At 40.0% G+C, this 14021-nt stretch overlaps 1 protein-coding gene across 1 annotated transcript in view; it reads right to left on the minus strand.

The window, feature by feature from the left end:
* The window catches only part of Ola1 (Obg like ATPase 1), a 138774-nt gene that overhangs the window by 65286 nt on the left and 59467 nt on the right, over window positions 1-14021 (minus strand). Inside the window, exon 5 of the mRNA XM_059260699.1 lies at window positions 2793-2968. Within this exon, the coding sequence (XP_059116682.1) occupies window positions 2793-2968 (176 nt within the window). The remainder of the gene's footprint in view (window positions 1-2792; window positions 2969-14021) is intronic.

The following is a 14021-nucleotide window of genomic DNA, read 5'->3' on the forward strand; positions in this document are numbered from 1 at the left end:
GAGCCGAACAATAGGCTTTCCAAATGGGGGACGGAATCAAATATGATGATTTCCTTAATACTGCTAACAACAAAATTAATCCCAAGTAGATTATGGACTTAAATGTGAAAGGTCAACAATAAGCTTTTATAAGACAAGCTAGGAGATGATTTTTTTAAACATATATTTACATATGTATTTATGTATGTACATACACCTGCATGCATGTAACTCAGGCACACATGATCAGTAGACACCTGTGGGAGTCAGGTTTTTCCCTCCCACAAAGTGGATTCTGGAGCTCAAACTTGGATGTCAGGCTTGGGTGGCAGGTGCCCTTACCCACTGAGCCACCTCACCAGCCCAGTTTTTATTTATGAGGCAGTTTCTCTTGTAATGAGTAAAGCTGGTCTGTAACTCCTGATCCTTCTTGCCTTGACCTCAGGTACATGACAGGTATTTGCCATGCCTGGCATTTGTGTATGTGTGTGTTGGGGGTGCATATTCATGTATGTGAGGGTATTTATGTATGTGTGTGCACACGCCAAGCAAGCACTCTACTGCTAAGCAACATCTCCATCCCCAGAATATTATTTTTGTCCTTGGTATTAATTTTAAATATGTTTTATATATTTTATTAATTCTTTCATAATTTCATACAATGTATTTGGATTATATTTACCTCAACTCCTCCCAGATCTATCATCCCAATACTGTAACTTTTTTTTTTTTTTTCAGTAACCCACCAAGTCCTATTTGTATTGTTCATATCCTCATCAGTATGGGCTATCTACTGCAGCACAGTCCATTCAACAAGGGACACACCTTTAAATAAAACTGACTCTTCCTTCCCCAGAAGCCATTAACTGTCACTAGCATTTCAGTTAGGGATGGGGGCTTGTGAGCCCCTCAAAGCTCCACGCTAAAGTGTGGACTGGCTTGTCCTTATGCAGGCCTTGTGCTGGTAACTACAGCTACTGAGAGTCCATGAGTGCAGCATCCTGTCATATGCAGAAGACACATCCACTCCAGTCCCCCGCCCCCACCCAAGGAATGTTTTATACTCACTTTGCATTTTCTTCTCTATCCTAACCCTCATGCAACTTTATTAGACACCTCTCCATTCTCTGTTGCACGTGAACAGGAAGTGACCACAAAATTAAGAGAAGTAAAGAACACAAAGGAAACCGGTAATACACATATCTTCCTGTCTCACGTCAAACTTCTCTTAACTATTATTTATTGATCGTCTGCCTAAATTCAGAAGACAAGCTTAGGATCTTTCCTTCTTTCTGTCCCTTTCTTCCTTCCAAAAAACCAAAGTTTGTTAAAAGAGGACAATTTTATTAGTTTAAAAGAAATCCCCAGGGTGGGCAGCTGTAAACCACAGAAGAGAAACAAAGAGGACATGCCTTTTAGTTAAACACCGCGGAGGTCAGCCACACGGCAGGAAGAGGGGAGCTCCAGAAAGCCAGAGCCCAGAGTAACAGAAAAGGGCTGCTTAGAGCAGACAGATAAAGACTCAGAAGAGCAGGCAGGCTCAGGAAGTGGTGAGGTGTAGCTCTGTGAGCTACTACAGTTTCTTCCTAAGGAGTACAGTTTTATACACACTGAAAATAAATGTAGGAGGGGAAAGATGGCCTAATCGGTTTCTGAAAACTAAAACAAATGCTTGCAATAAAAATAGAAAGATATTTCTACAACAAAGTTACACATAAAGCACGAACAGTTACTAGAAGACGTTAATAAATAAAAAGTACAATTATGGTATTCCTTTTTAATGAAAAGTAGAATTCCACTATATAAAACTGACGTTGAAACATCTATCTAATACTACTAAAAATAATTCACTAATGTGATTAAAAATATATCCAAATAGTGGAGATAATGGTGGCTATTTCCATTCCATAAAAACATAATTTCTGTCTACTTTAAAAGTGTATTCATTCAAAGCTGGCATGGCATGGTAGCTTATCTGTGTAATCCCAGTACTCAGGAGGATCACAGCTAGTTTTGAGACAAGCTTGGGTTACTTAGTGACTCTGAGGCCACACTGGCTTACAGAGTAAGACCTTATCTCAAAAAAGGCAAAACCAGGAATGGGAGATGGCTCACTAGGTAAAATGCTTGCCATAGAAGCATGAAGACCCAAGTTCAAATCCCTAAAACCCATGAAAAGCCATGAACCATAGTAAATATCTGTAATCCCAATGTCCTCAGGTAGGAAGACAGGGAATCTCCTGAAGTCTATGGGGCAACTAGGCTGGCACATACAGTGGCAAACAGCTAAAGACCCAGTTTCAAAGAAAATGGGAAAGAGAGGACCAACCCTGAAGTTATCCTCTGACCTCAACATGTACATGGTACCATACGTGCACCTATATCCCACATACAAATGTGCATATGTACACACAGACACAGACACACACGAGTGTATTCATTCTTGACTACCCCAAGGTAAGACCAATCTTTTGTGTAAATTACTAATTCAAATCCATGAAGTTCATATATTCATCGTATGTTAAAATGCAGTTAATTTTTCATTGCAAAACTGTTTCACTAAGCACTAAAACTCAGAAACCTACCCCACAACCTTATACATTCTCAGTATTACTACTACACTATGGCTTGCTAATCACCATAAACCGTCATTGTGCCCTCAAATCAAACTTCTCAAAAAAAAAAAAAAAAACCTTTAGAAGAAAAAAATTATTTTAAAATTCAGTAATAATAGCAAATATTTTAGGTGCTTTATTTTTAAGCCAGGAAAAGTATACTTAGGTACTGTTTTCAAAGCGTAAATGTTTACTTACATACTCAGGCTTTAGTTTCTTATCTCCCCCTCTCACAGCCACCTTCTCTAGTTTATCTATAATGGGCCCAATCATTTCCTCATCTTTCAGCTGAAGCTCTTCGTGAATTATTTCTATATCTCGAATGGGATCTACACTTCCTTCAACATGCGTGATATCGTCATCTTCAAAAGCACCTAAAGTGAATAAAAGAGAATAATTCAATAAGCAGATGATGAAGAAGGACACTGCAGTGAACAGAGTGAAGACTTTCAGACGGTGAACAAGCAGCTCCAGCAATCAATTTTTCTCAACTCTTTTCAAGCAGACCAGAGCATCCTCCCACCATTTGGTAATACTTAACACACTAACCACAGAAATAGTAGTTCAAGAGCGTCAACATTTAAAAAACTGATACAGACAAATAAAATTATTATCTTTATAGGAAAAAGAAATTTGATTCCAGAACTTCTGGTTGTTTTCAAGTTTGGTATATAAAAGATACTGAATGCCAGCATGAAAGCCTGAGGCCTGAAGTTCTAAGCTGCACTATTAGGGTTTCCAAGGGAAACCAGATTTTGGGGGGTGGGGTGGGCTCAAATCATCTGGCAGACCTCTTCTCTGCTCAATCTACTTTATCACTGTGGTTCTGACGGTGATTAGATAATGAACCACTCAGACACACAATTTACACAGCAGCTAATTTCATCGGCCTGATTTGAGGGTATGGTTTTTAGGGGGCTATCAAAGAAGCAGATGAAGGTGCATTTGTCATATATGAGTGACAACCATTCACACTATCTGAACAAAATGGTGCTGGCCCTTATTAGAAACACATGCTATTATCACATATTTAAAGTGCAGTTGAAGCCATAATTTCAAATTGCCAACTAGAAACATAAGGGTAAAACAAGCAGATATTACTGAAGGATGTGTCCTGACTTTATGCCCTTCTGAAGACATAATGTGGCAACATAATTCAGCTGGGATTTACTCACATTACCAGATAAAGAACAGTATCATAAAAATGAATAAATGCTATGAAATATTATAAACAGAAAGCAGTGATATAGGTACAAAACAGCAAACACACATAAACAAATTAATTTCATGAAAATTGTCCATTTGATTATACTGCTTAAGAGATGTTTTCTAACAGAGTATCAATTATTTTAGACAGAGGTATTATAGGAATCATGAGTTAGCTTGAATTTGATAAAGAAACAGCAAATATAGTTCATTTTTATGCAACACAGACTAGGATATTCTTATTACAGGTTACTGCTATTAAAATGTAGGTATTTAAATATTTAAGTGCTTTGGGCATGAAAATGATGTGTCAGATGGTGTCAGAATTTGTATCAACAAAATAAGCAAAAAACTAAAATCAAAACCAAAAACCAAAAACCCCAAACTGGGTGTATTTCCTACGAAACACAACAAACAAACACATAAGCCCCAGCTGACAGGCACAATAATATTTCTTGCTATGATTTGCCTTACATAAAGACAAGCAGAGCGACCTACGCAGCGTGGCCAGTTACTGAGATAGTTAAGTCAGTCTGCAGTGCAGTTGAGTTGGTAGGGTTTCTCTGGCGTGCAGGAAGCTCTGGTTTGATCTCCGAGAGTGCTTAAACTGGGTGTAGTGGGACACATCTGTAAACCGAGTACTCATGGGGTAGAAAGAAGAACATCAGAGGTTCAAGGTCATGCCTGCCTATACAGTGAATTCAAGGTCAACCTTGATTATGTAAAAACCATGTCAAAAAGGAAGGAAGGGAAGAAAAGAAGAAACAACTACATCTTCTGTGACACTCTGTGAACAATATCCTGTACAATTATCTTTATACAGAGGCTAATGACTAGCGAGTCAACAAGATCCTGAGAATATTAAGATCCAGAGCAGACAGCAGAGAGGTGCAGTATGCACAGTAGACAGCATTTCCATCTTACCCCAGCAAGAAGAAACAGCTGGATGAAAACCAATGACATGGAGTTGGAGCTTACAAACACCATGCATGTTTCCTGAGGATCTAAGGCTAGGTTAGTTACTAGAGGGGGAGGGTCAAGCAAGTAGGAGAAGAGAGGCTTGAAATGAAGACGTTAGTAAAGGAAACATGACAGGATTGCTGGGGAATCTTTGGGGTGAATAAATTAGTTTATGGCTAATTGTTTTTAAATAAATAAGAGTTTGAAAAACAAAGGTTTGTTGTATTTAATATTTTTAGTCTTTCTCTCTCTACACACACACACACACACACACACACACACACACACACACACACACACACGGTTGGGCACAACATATAGCAATAATGATTTTCTCTTTCTGGCTAATTACTGTAAGACCAAAACTGTAACTAAAATTTAGATACTTTTTTTGAAAATTAAACTTATTTATTGCGTTTTAGAAAGAGTGGCTTATTTTTATAAAAACTGTTCATTGTGAAAAGTTTAAGTGAGACAAAACTTAAATTAATGTTTCCATGCTTTTAACAGAATTTCAAACACCAGGTTCCTCTCCACTAGCTGCTTGGATAACATTGAGGGCTGTAATTAAGAAACTGCCATTTAAATTTTCTAATGCATTTACCGTAGGGATGTTGTTAAATACAACACTAGCGTCATTAGCCTCTATATAAGTATAGACAATTGTGCAAGGTATTTTTCAGTCTGAGTGTCACAGAAGAAGTTAGTTCTTCTTTTCCTTCCTTCCTCCATTCCATCCCATAAATGTTTGCTCCCACAGACTGTTCCTTTGATTTACTGAGACCTTAGGCTATTAGCACTTCCTCCATTTCACAACTTCTTTCCCTCAAACATTTCAGTAAAATTAAGATTCTACACTAAATCAAATACGTCAATCACTCCAGGACATCAATCTCCCTCTAGTTGCTGCTTCCTTTCCTCCAGTTCGGAGGCAAACGTTCGGAAAGCACTGCCGATGTCTGCTAAATCTCCATGCCTTGACCTCTTTATAACTCAGACCACAGACCTCTGCAACACTTTCAGAAATCCATCCTAGCAAGGACAGCACAGGAACCAGCCAGGTATCGAGGGGCAGCCATGGATTCCTGGTATGTGAGAGAGAGGGGTGCAAGGTGGAAGTTTGAGGTTAGCCTGGGCTATACAGCAAGAAGAAAGAAGGGAGGACCGACCACAGTGACTTGCCTTCATGATACTAAGTCCAATCTCTAGTCTTCAAGACTGACCGCTCACTTCGGAGCACTGAAGTCTCATTGCTCCTGTCTAAGCCTAGTCCCGTGTTCTCCACTATCATCTCCATTAGGTTCTTCTCAGGCCCTTTTCTTGTGCATGGTGTTGGTGGCTTTTTCATGGTCTTTTTTACAAACCACAGGCCATGGATGTAATATTCTAAATAGCATATCCAGGGCTTTCTTGTGAATAAAAGGATACATGGTCGAAACGGACCTATCTTTCTATCCTCTACCACTATATAATGCAGCAATAAAGAATTACTTGATATGCAAACTACCACCCTCAACACATATGCAAACTACAATATGACTCGCTAATTATAATGTTCCCAACTCACAGAAGCTCCCTTATAAATCTACCAATGTGTTAAGTCTGTGAGAATTTAAAACAAAACCAAAACAAGATTTTGGTCTTGTAAACTGTGTAAACTAGTTGGCAAAACAAACTAGTCTGTTAAAAAAACAACAAAAAACAACAGTAGGATCTTAGATATAATTAACACTTTTAAAATATAAAGGTGAAGAAGTCATGCCGAGTAACAGGGTACACCATATTTAAAAACTGAAGGTTGAAAGGAACAAGGCTTAGTGGAGAGAATTCCACGGAAGAGTTGAAGACACAGGAGTTACAGACAGTGGGGTTAAGTGTGGCTCTCGTCTGCTGGGCAGCAGGACGCCAGCAACGGCTCTTACACCAGGGCGTGGTACGCGTACAGAGCATTTTTTCAAAGACTAACCGGAAGTAGGCAACAACTGAGGGGAACTGCCGCACTGAAAGATAGGATGAACAGAGACAGCTACCACAGAAAACAAGTCCAACGAGATAAAAAACGGTAATGAAGCCAGGCAGTGGTGGCACACACCTTTAATCCCAGCACTCAGGTGGCAGAGGCAGGTGGATCTCTCTGAGTTCAGCCTGGTCTACAGAGCAAGTTCAGGACAGTCAGGGCTATGCCGAATATTCAGAAGGCAGAAAGAGAAGCTGAGAGATCACTGTACGGTTTCAAGCCAAGGGATGTTTATCTGCATTCCAATAAAGCCAATGCATATAAATGTAAAAGCCCAAACCAGGTATGAAGGAAAAGGTATTATATAATCAAAATGCATAATTGCTAGGACAGTGGTTCTCAACCTGTGGGTCATGGCCCCTTAGATAAAATTCTTTCTCCAAAAATATTTACATTACAATTCATAATAGTAGTGAAATTACAGTTATGAAGTAGCAGTGAAAATAATTTATGGTTGGGGGTCACTACAATATGAGAAACTATATTAAAGGTGTGCAGCATTAAGAAGGTTGAGAACCAAAGTTCTAGGAAAAGATAAGAAACACTACACATATAGTCATATCAAATCAGCATCAAGACATCTGTATATCATTACATTCCAGTTTGTCTTTCATGGTGAATAGCTAATGTTCTGAAAAATCTACATTCTGATTCATTCCTACAAAACCACTAAAAAATTAGGAAGTCACATTTCTAAAGCAGAAGCTATATGTACAAAATGCTTTTATTGTTAAGTCAGCATACAGAATGATGAGCTCATTCTGGTACTGCCATTCATGGGTGCCCTTTGACCTCACTCTGACTCATCTCCCTACCCACACTTCCCCTCTTGGTAGTCTCCTACCTTGCTTCAAACAGTCCCCTTCTGCTTACATATTTTAAAGTGCTTTTACTTATTACCACTCTCCATGTGAGTGAGGGCACAAAGATGGCCCAGCACACATGTGAGGCCAGGGACAAGCCTGTGAGCAGGCTCTCTCCTCCCATCTTCACGTGGTACCTCAGCTCAGTGTCTAGTGCTGTGATGACACCACAACCAAGACAACTTACAGAAGGAAGGCCTTAGTTGGCTTATGGTTCCAGAAAGGTGGAGTCCATCACCATCCCGCAGGGAAGCATGGTAATAGGCAGGCATGGCTACCGGAGCAGCTCAGAGCTCGGCTCTTAAACCACAACCGCAAAGCAGAGAGCCAGCCTGGAACGGCATCTGGGTCCTTAACTCTCAAAACCTCCATGTGACACATTTCTGCCACAAGGCCACACCTCCTAACCTTCCCCAAACAGCACCACCCACTTGGAACAAATGACGAGACTGCTGGGGACATTTCTCATTTAAACCACCCACATGGGTTCTGGGGACGAAGCTCATGTCACCAGGCTGAGGCCCCTCACTGGCCACAGCTCTGCTGCTGTTCTCATCAGTTCTGGGAACCAAACCCAGGGCCTTTCACTTTCACCTACAGCTTAGGGCCTTGGGCCCAGCAGGCAAGCACTCTGCCACTGGCCTATAGCCCCAGCCTTTAAAACAGATTCTTCATTCAATCCAATGTTGGAAATCAAGACAAACATACCATTTCTAAAATGGGTATCTTTTCAAACTTCTAATCAAGTCTTCAAAATTCCATGGACATCAGACCACCATTCAAACTTCTTTCTATTTTTTCTATTCTGGAACTCACTGTGTCACCCAGGTTAAGCTCCACTTCTTGAATTCCAGAAGCCCTCACTCCTTAGCCTCCTGAGTAGCATAGCTAGTACCACAAAGCAACTCTGTTCAGCAGTTTATTGTTCGGGCTTTTTGTACTTGTTTGATGGCGCTAGGATCAAAGCCAGAGCTTCCTGCACCCCTGGAGGCCAAGTGCTCTAAGAGGGGTGAGCGTGCATGGGCAATACCCTCACCATCTTTATGGCTCTATCACAAACCCTGGAAAATGCAAGTTACCATTTACTTTTCATAAAAACAATAAAATGCTTCACTGTATAGAGAGGAGAGGTGGTTGGGGGTGGGGGTGGTGAGCTATTTACTCTAAATGCTCTGATTTACAAGTGCAGTTTAAACCCCAGCTTAGAAGTACACTAAAATTCTAGTCTCAATCTATAAAAAAAGACCCACCTTGACAAGAAAACAATCTAATTCTCAGCTGGACCTCAAAATTTGTAATTCATACCTGTGGATTAAATAACTAACTACTTTAAGTTATGAAAGGAGAGGAGAGCATTTTAATGTATTTTGTTCATTTGTAAAAGTCCATTTTCGGGGCTGGGAAGAACACAGTAGGTGAAGTGCTCACTGCTTGAGCCCGAGAACTCGAGCTGAGAATTCGGATACTAATACGAAAGCTGGGCAAGGTGTACCTGCCTGTGACCCAATACAGAATGTGAAAGCTGGGCAAGGTGTACCTGCCTGTGACCCAATACAGAATGGGGGAGGGAGGGGGAAGGTGGATCCCAGAGTCTTGCTGGCCAGCTAGTTTAACCAAAACCACAAGCTCCAAGTTCAGTGAGAGATCCTACTTCAAAAACTAAGGTGGAGGATGATCAAGAAGACCACCTGACATCAAGCTCTAGCCTCTACATTGGCAAACACATGCATACACCACACACGTGCAAATGTACATGTATGTATCAATAACAACTAGTCGATTTGCCTTACTTAAGAATTGATCTGAGTTCTCAAAAAATCTTGGTAATGGGTCCGGAGAGATGGCTCAGAGGTTCAGAGCACTGGCTGCTCTTACAGAGGTCCTGAGTTCAATTCCCAGCACCCACAAGGAGGCTCACAACAGTCTGTAACTCCAGCAGTTCCAGGAGGTCTGACACCTTCTGATCTCTGAAGCACCACTCACTCACAGGGTGCACATACACACACGCAGGCAAAACACTCAAATACCCAAAATGAGGTCAAATTTTAAATCTTAGTAAAACAAAATGTACATGTGGCTGACTTGGAGAGGCCAATCTAAAATTAAATAAATTATAAATGATTCACATAGGGCTTTTGCACCAAACAGTTAATTAACTTTTATGGAAGCACTCAAGAATGCTGTGATTAAAAATAATCCAGATTTTAAGACAAATATGTATTTAATATAAGACAGAATAATAAAATGGGTCAGTTGATTTTTGAGAAACTTAAAAAAATCTTGTTCATTATTTTCCCCTAATTTTAAGACTTCATTAAAATTAAAAACAACAAACTTTTAAGCAATGAATCAAAACAAAAATATTGGGTGAGAAAGATGAGATGGAAAGAAACAGATATAAAAACATGAACTCTGTTTAAAATGGAAGCTTCTATTGGAATAGTCAGAAGCAAAAACAAAAACAAAAAAACAAAAAACAAACCTTTCTGAATGACATCACTTAACTGACAATTATTTCATATATACAAAACACCAGAAAATTCTGCCCAACAGTCACTAGTACTATTCTTATACTGTAGATAATTATACAATCATACCATTTAAGAAATCCTTAAAGTCACTTCAAAGTTATGAATTATAATTCAGAGTCAACACCTGTAGTTAATTACATTCAACTGCTCAAGAGTTTTACATTTTTAGTTGCTGCAACACATCAACTCTTTCCAAAGAAGTAGACAGAAAAGAAGTTCCTTAATGAGAAGAGGATCCCCCTGCTTGTTCTATATTCTAAGACACTTTCGATACACCAAAGACAAACCCAATATTTTTATTAAAACTGGGATCCACCCTGTGTCCAGTGCTGAGCTACTTGTGCTCTCCTTACCTCCCGCATAACTACCTCACTAGCTTCCTGACCTCCAAACCACCACTGGTCTTCGCCTAGAAAAAGAGCCTCTCCATAACTTTCTCTTCTCCATGCGCAAATCCTCAGCTCAGGCCACTCATTAAGTCCCAGAAGTTCCTCAGATTTGTCCCTGTATCTCCACCCATCCCATTTTTGAGCTTCAAATACACACACACACACCTCCTTTCTAAGTTACATCCTTCTAAGTACCGGATATTTTTAACTGTTATGCATTTCCAATTGGATAACTGGCCACATTTTAGTTCTTCTCAATTTGATACCATCCTCCTTACCCACTAACTAAACAGTCTTTGTAATTCTACTTTATTTTCATTCAGGTTTGACTACTCTCTTGTCATCTATATACTTAACTGCTCTATTGTGATCATTAGTCTCCCAAGCTATAAGTCAGGATTGGTAGAGATCTCTCAGACCACATTCCTCCAAGTACACCATGCAAATGGAGGAGCTACTTTATTTTACCGATGGATGTAAGTTGGTTTTGATGCAAGCTGGCAGGATCATTTAGACAGAGTGTAAGTGAGCAAGTGAGAAAAATCCTAAGACCACTTCCTTCTCTGGAAGTCTACGCAGGTGCTTTACAATCTAAAGGATTATAACCTAGCACCAACAGATAAGGAATTCAGAGGTGAAAAGAAATTATAAGGATTTTACTGTATCTGCTAACTTAGGTGTTTGATATGCTTAGCACTGGTTTCCTAGCAATATTTGCTGAATACTTTAATGTGTGCTGTGAAATTTATCTTTTTTTTTTTTTTTTTTTGGTTTTTTGAGACAGGGTTTCTCTGTGTAGCTTTGTGCCTTTCCTGGATCTCGCTCTGTAGACCAGGCTGGCCTCGAACGAAATTTACCTTTTGTTGTTTTAGCTTCTAGAATTTACAATTCTTCTCTGGGGTCATTTACTTATTCTCAGTATGAATAAATGCACAAGCATTCATTGATTCTCTTAACTTATTATTTTACCTTATACCGAACTGTGTGTACATCAGCACTGACCAAAGCACAGGTGGGAATGGAAGGGCAATTCACAGACAGTCCTCAAGACCAGGCAGCTAGGAACAGGACCATATGCTTTAATATTTAATGTGCATTTTACAAGTCATATGAATAGATGGACAGATTACTGTAGCAGTTTAAAGGGCAGGGTCAGAAGAAACACTGTCATGGAGATTTCATTTCAGTGAGACTGAGGCTATGAAAGATACTGTGTATGACTTGCTTTGGAAGGCAGGAGAGGGGGAAATAGTCTCAGCAGAAGCATGAATGACAGTATAGGAGATGAAGAATGGGAAGGCTGAGTTTCAAAGTGCGTGCACTATTACGGCCCCAACATTAGAAAATTCAACACTAAGATTTGCTGCTCAGTCTATTTACTGAATGGCAGGTCGTTCATGTGACCCCCTTCACTATCCACAGAAATGGTAGTGAAAACCCATTCTACTTCCTCGGCATTTCCCCCTCCTCATAATATTACTCCCCAGAAGTATATAAAACTGATTTTCTCAGAAACTACATTTAGAATAATATATTTCTCCCGGGAATCACACCCAGGGCAGTATATTCAATAATCATTTTTATTGTACTTTATTCCAAAGAAACCTCCAAAACTCTTTTGTGAGTCAGAGGTGGTACAGAAAGTTCGATCTGAATTCTTCCAGGGTTGCCTTGCAGATGAGGAAAGACAAAGCTATGCATTTTAAGAATGAATGGGAGCCTGGCAGTGGTGGTGCACATCTTTAATCCCAGCACTTGGGAAGCAGAGGCAGGAGGATCTCTGCTAGTTCGAGGCCAGCCTGGTCTACAGAGTGAAATCCAGGATAGCCAGGGCTACACAGAGAAACCCTGTCTCAAAAAATAAAAACAAACAAAAAGGATGAACATAACTTTTGTTTTGTTCTGATTCTCTTGTCTACCGCCTGAATGCTGGGATGATATGTGTGTACCACCATAAAAATACACATCTTAAAAGACATTTTCAAACAAGTGTCTTAGATATAGGGTAGAAAGCCCCTTCTTCAAGATAAGAAAACTGGAACAGCCACGCCAAGCAGGTTCCATGACTCTGAGCTACTACTCATCATTGTGACCCCCGAAGAGCACGCTCAGCGACGAAGAGCATAAGCAAGGAGATGAGGCACAGCTCCTGAGCAGGTGTCTGACCAATCCTGACAACCTTCACTGAGAAATGACCCAATCAGCAGCATTCCAAACACGACAGACACTACACAAGTTTTTAAGAATGAATGGAGCCTCATGAAAGAATGAAGGTCACCAAACCGGAGGGAGTCACACAAGGTCAAGCTCATGGAAAAGAAGCTAAGCAATACCTGAGCTACCATGAGGAAAACAGCTGCCGAAGAGTTCAGTCCCTTTCTTCAGCTATGAAACCTCCACAGAAGGGAGAAAAGGCTGAATCAAACTGCTTTCTGCTCTCCAAGATATTTATAATCAAATAGGGAAGACAGATGAGCACGTGATAAATGTAAAAAAGTTAATTTAGAAAGGAGGATACCAAAGAAGAGTAAGTATCCACTACAAGTTGATGGGGAAGGAAAGACAACCTCAAGTTTTCAAACTGGAAAGCAGGCGTCATACAGAAGCAATTTAAATTTAGACTCAGATTCACCTACAGGTTTGGATGGAAGATATTTAAATGTATTGATGCTGTGAGAAGAGAGAAAAAATTGCTTCCACTGGAGTTTGAAGCTGGTGTTTATATGCTTGAAAAATGTAAACATGTAACAGTTACTAATAAAAATGGCTTAATTAATAAAAATACCTATTAATTTTTAAAACAGCTATTTTATACAGCTTTCTTCAAAATATCAATGGATTTTTACTTTCAGTTCAGTTTTCTAATATACAGAAGGGGGAATAAAGAAATAGAAAAGGAACACTCTTCATTTATTTGGTATTGGAATAGGAAGACGATGACTACATCCACATTATACCAGGGGATCACATCCTTGGATCCAAACAAAAAGGACTATGAAAGTAGTAGATACCCCCAAACCAGGCACCATATGTCAAAAAATGATTATCCTCTTGGTACACGACTCACAGTTCTAAACTGGGAAAGGAAGGATGGAAGGCAGGCTAGGACTAGAGAGCCTAGGACAATAAACACTACGTCCTTTGGAAGCCGGCTGTGTTAAGTCGGCTCTTCCTTCCCCACTAGTCTCCCAACACAACCCACTCGAATTGGCCCAACAAAATATGAACCAACTACTTGAGAGATTTCTAGAAGCCTACTTTGTGAGATCTTGTCTGCCCACACAAATCTAGTCATCACCACTGATAGTTAAGTCAAAGCAAGCACTCACCACCAGGTGGTGCCAAATCAAAGCCGGTGCCAGAACGACCTGGATGGGCCTACACCTCGTGACCTTCATCACCGCCTCCAGTTAGTTATGCAGGTCTACCCCTGCTATTTCCTTCACATAGCAAACAAAACA

Source organism: Peromyscus eremicus, chromosome 4 (assembly GCF_949786415.1).
Source record: "Peromyscus eremicus chromosome 4, PerEre_H2_v1, whole genome shotgun sequence".
NCBI lineage: Eukaryota > Metazoa > Chordata > Mammalia > Rodentia > Cricetidae > Peromyscus > Peromyscus eremicus.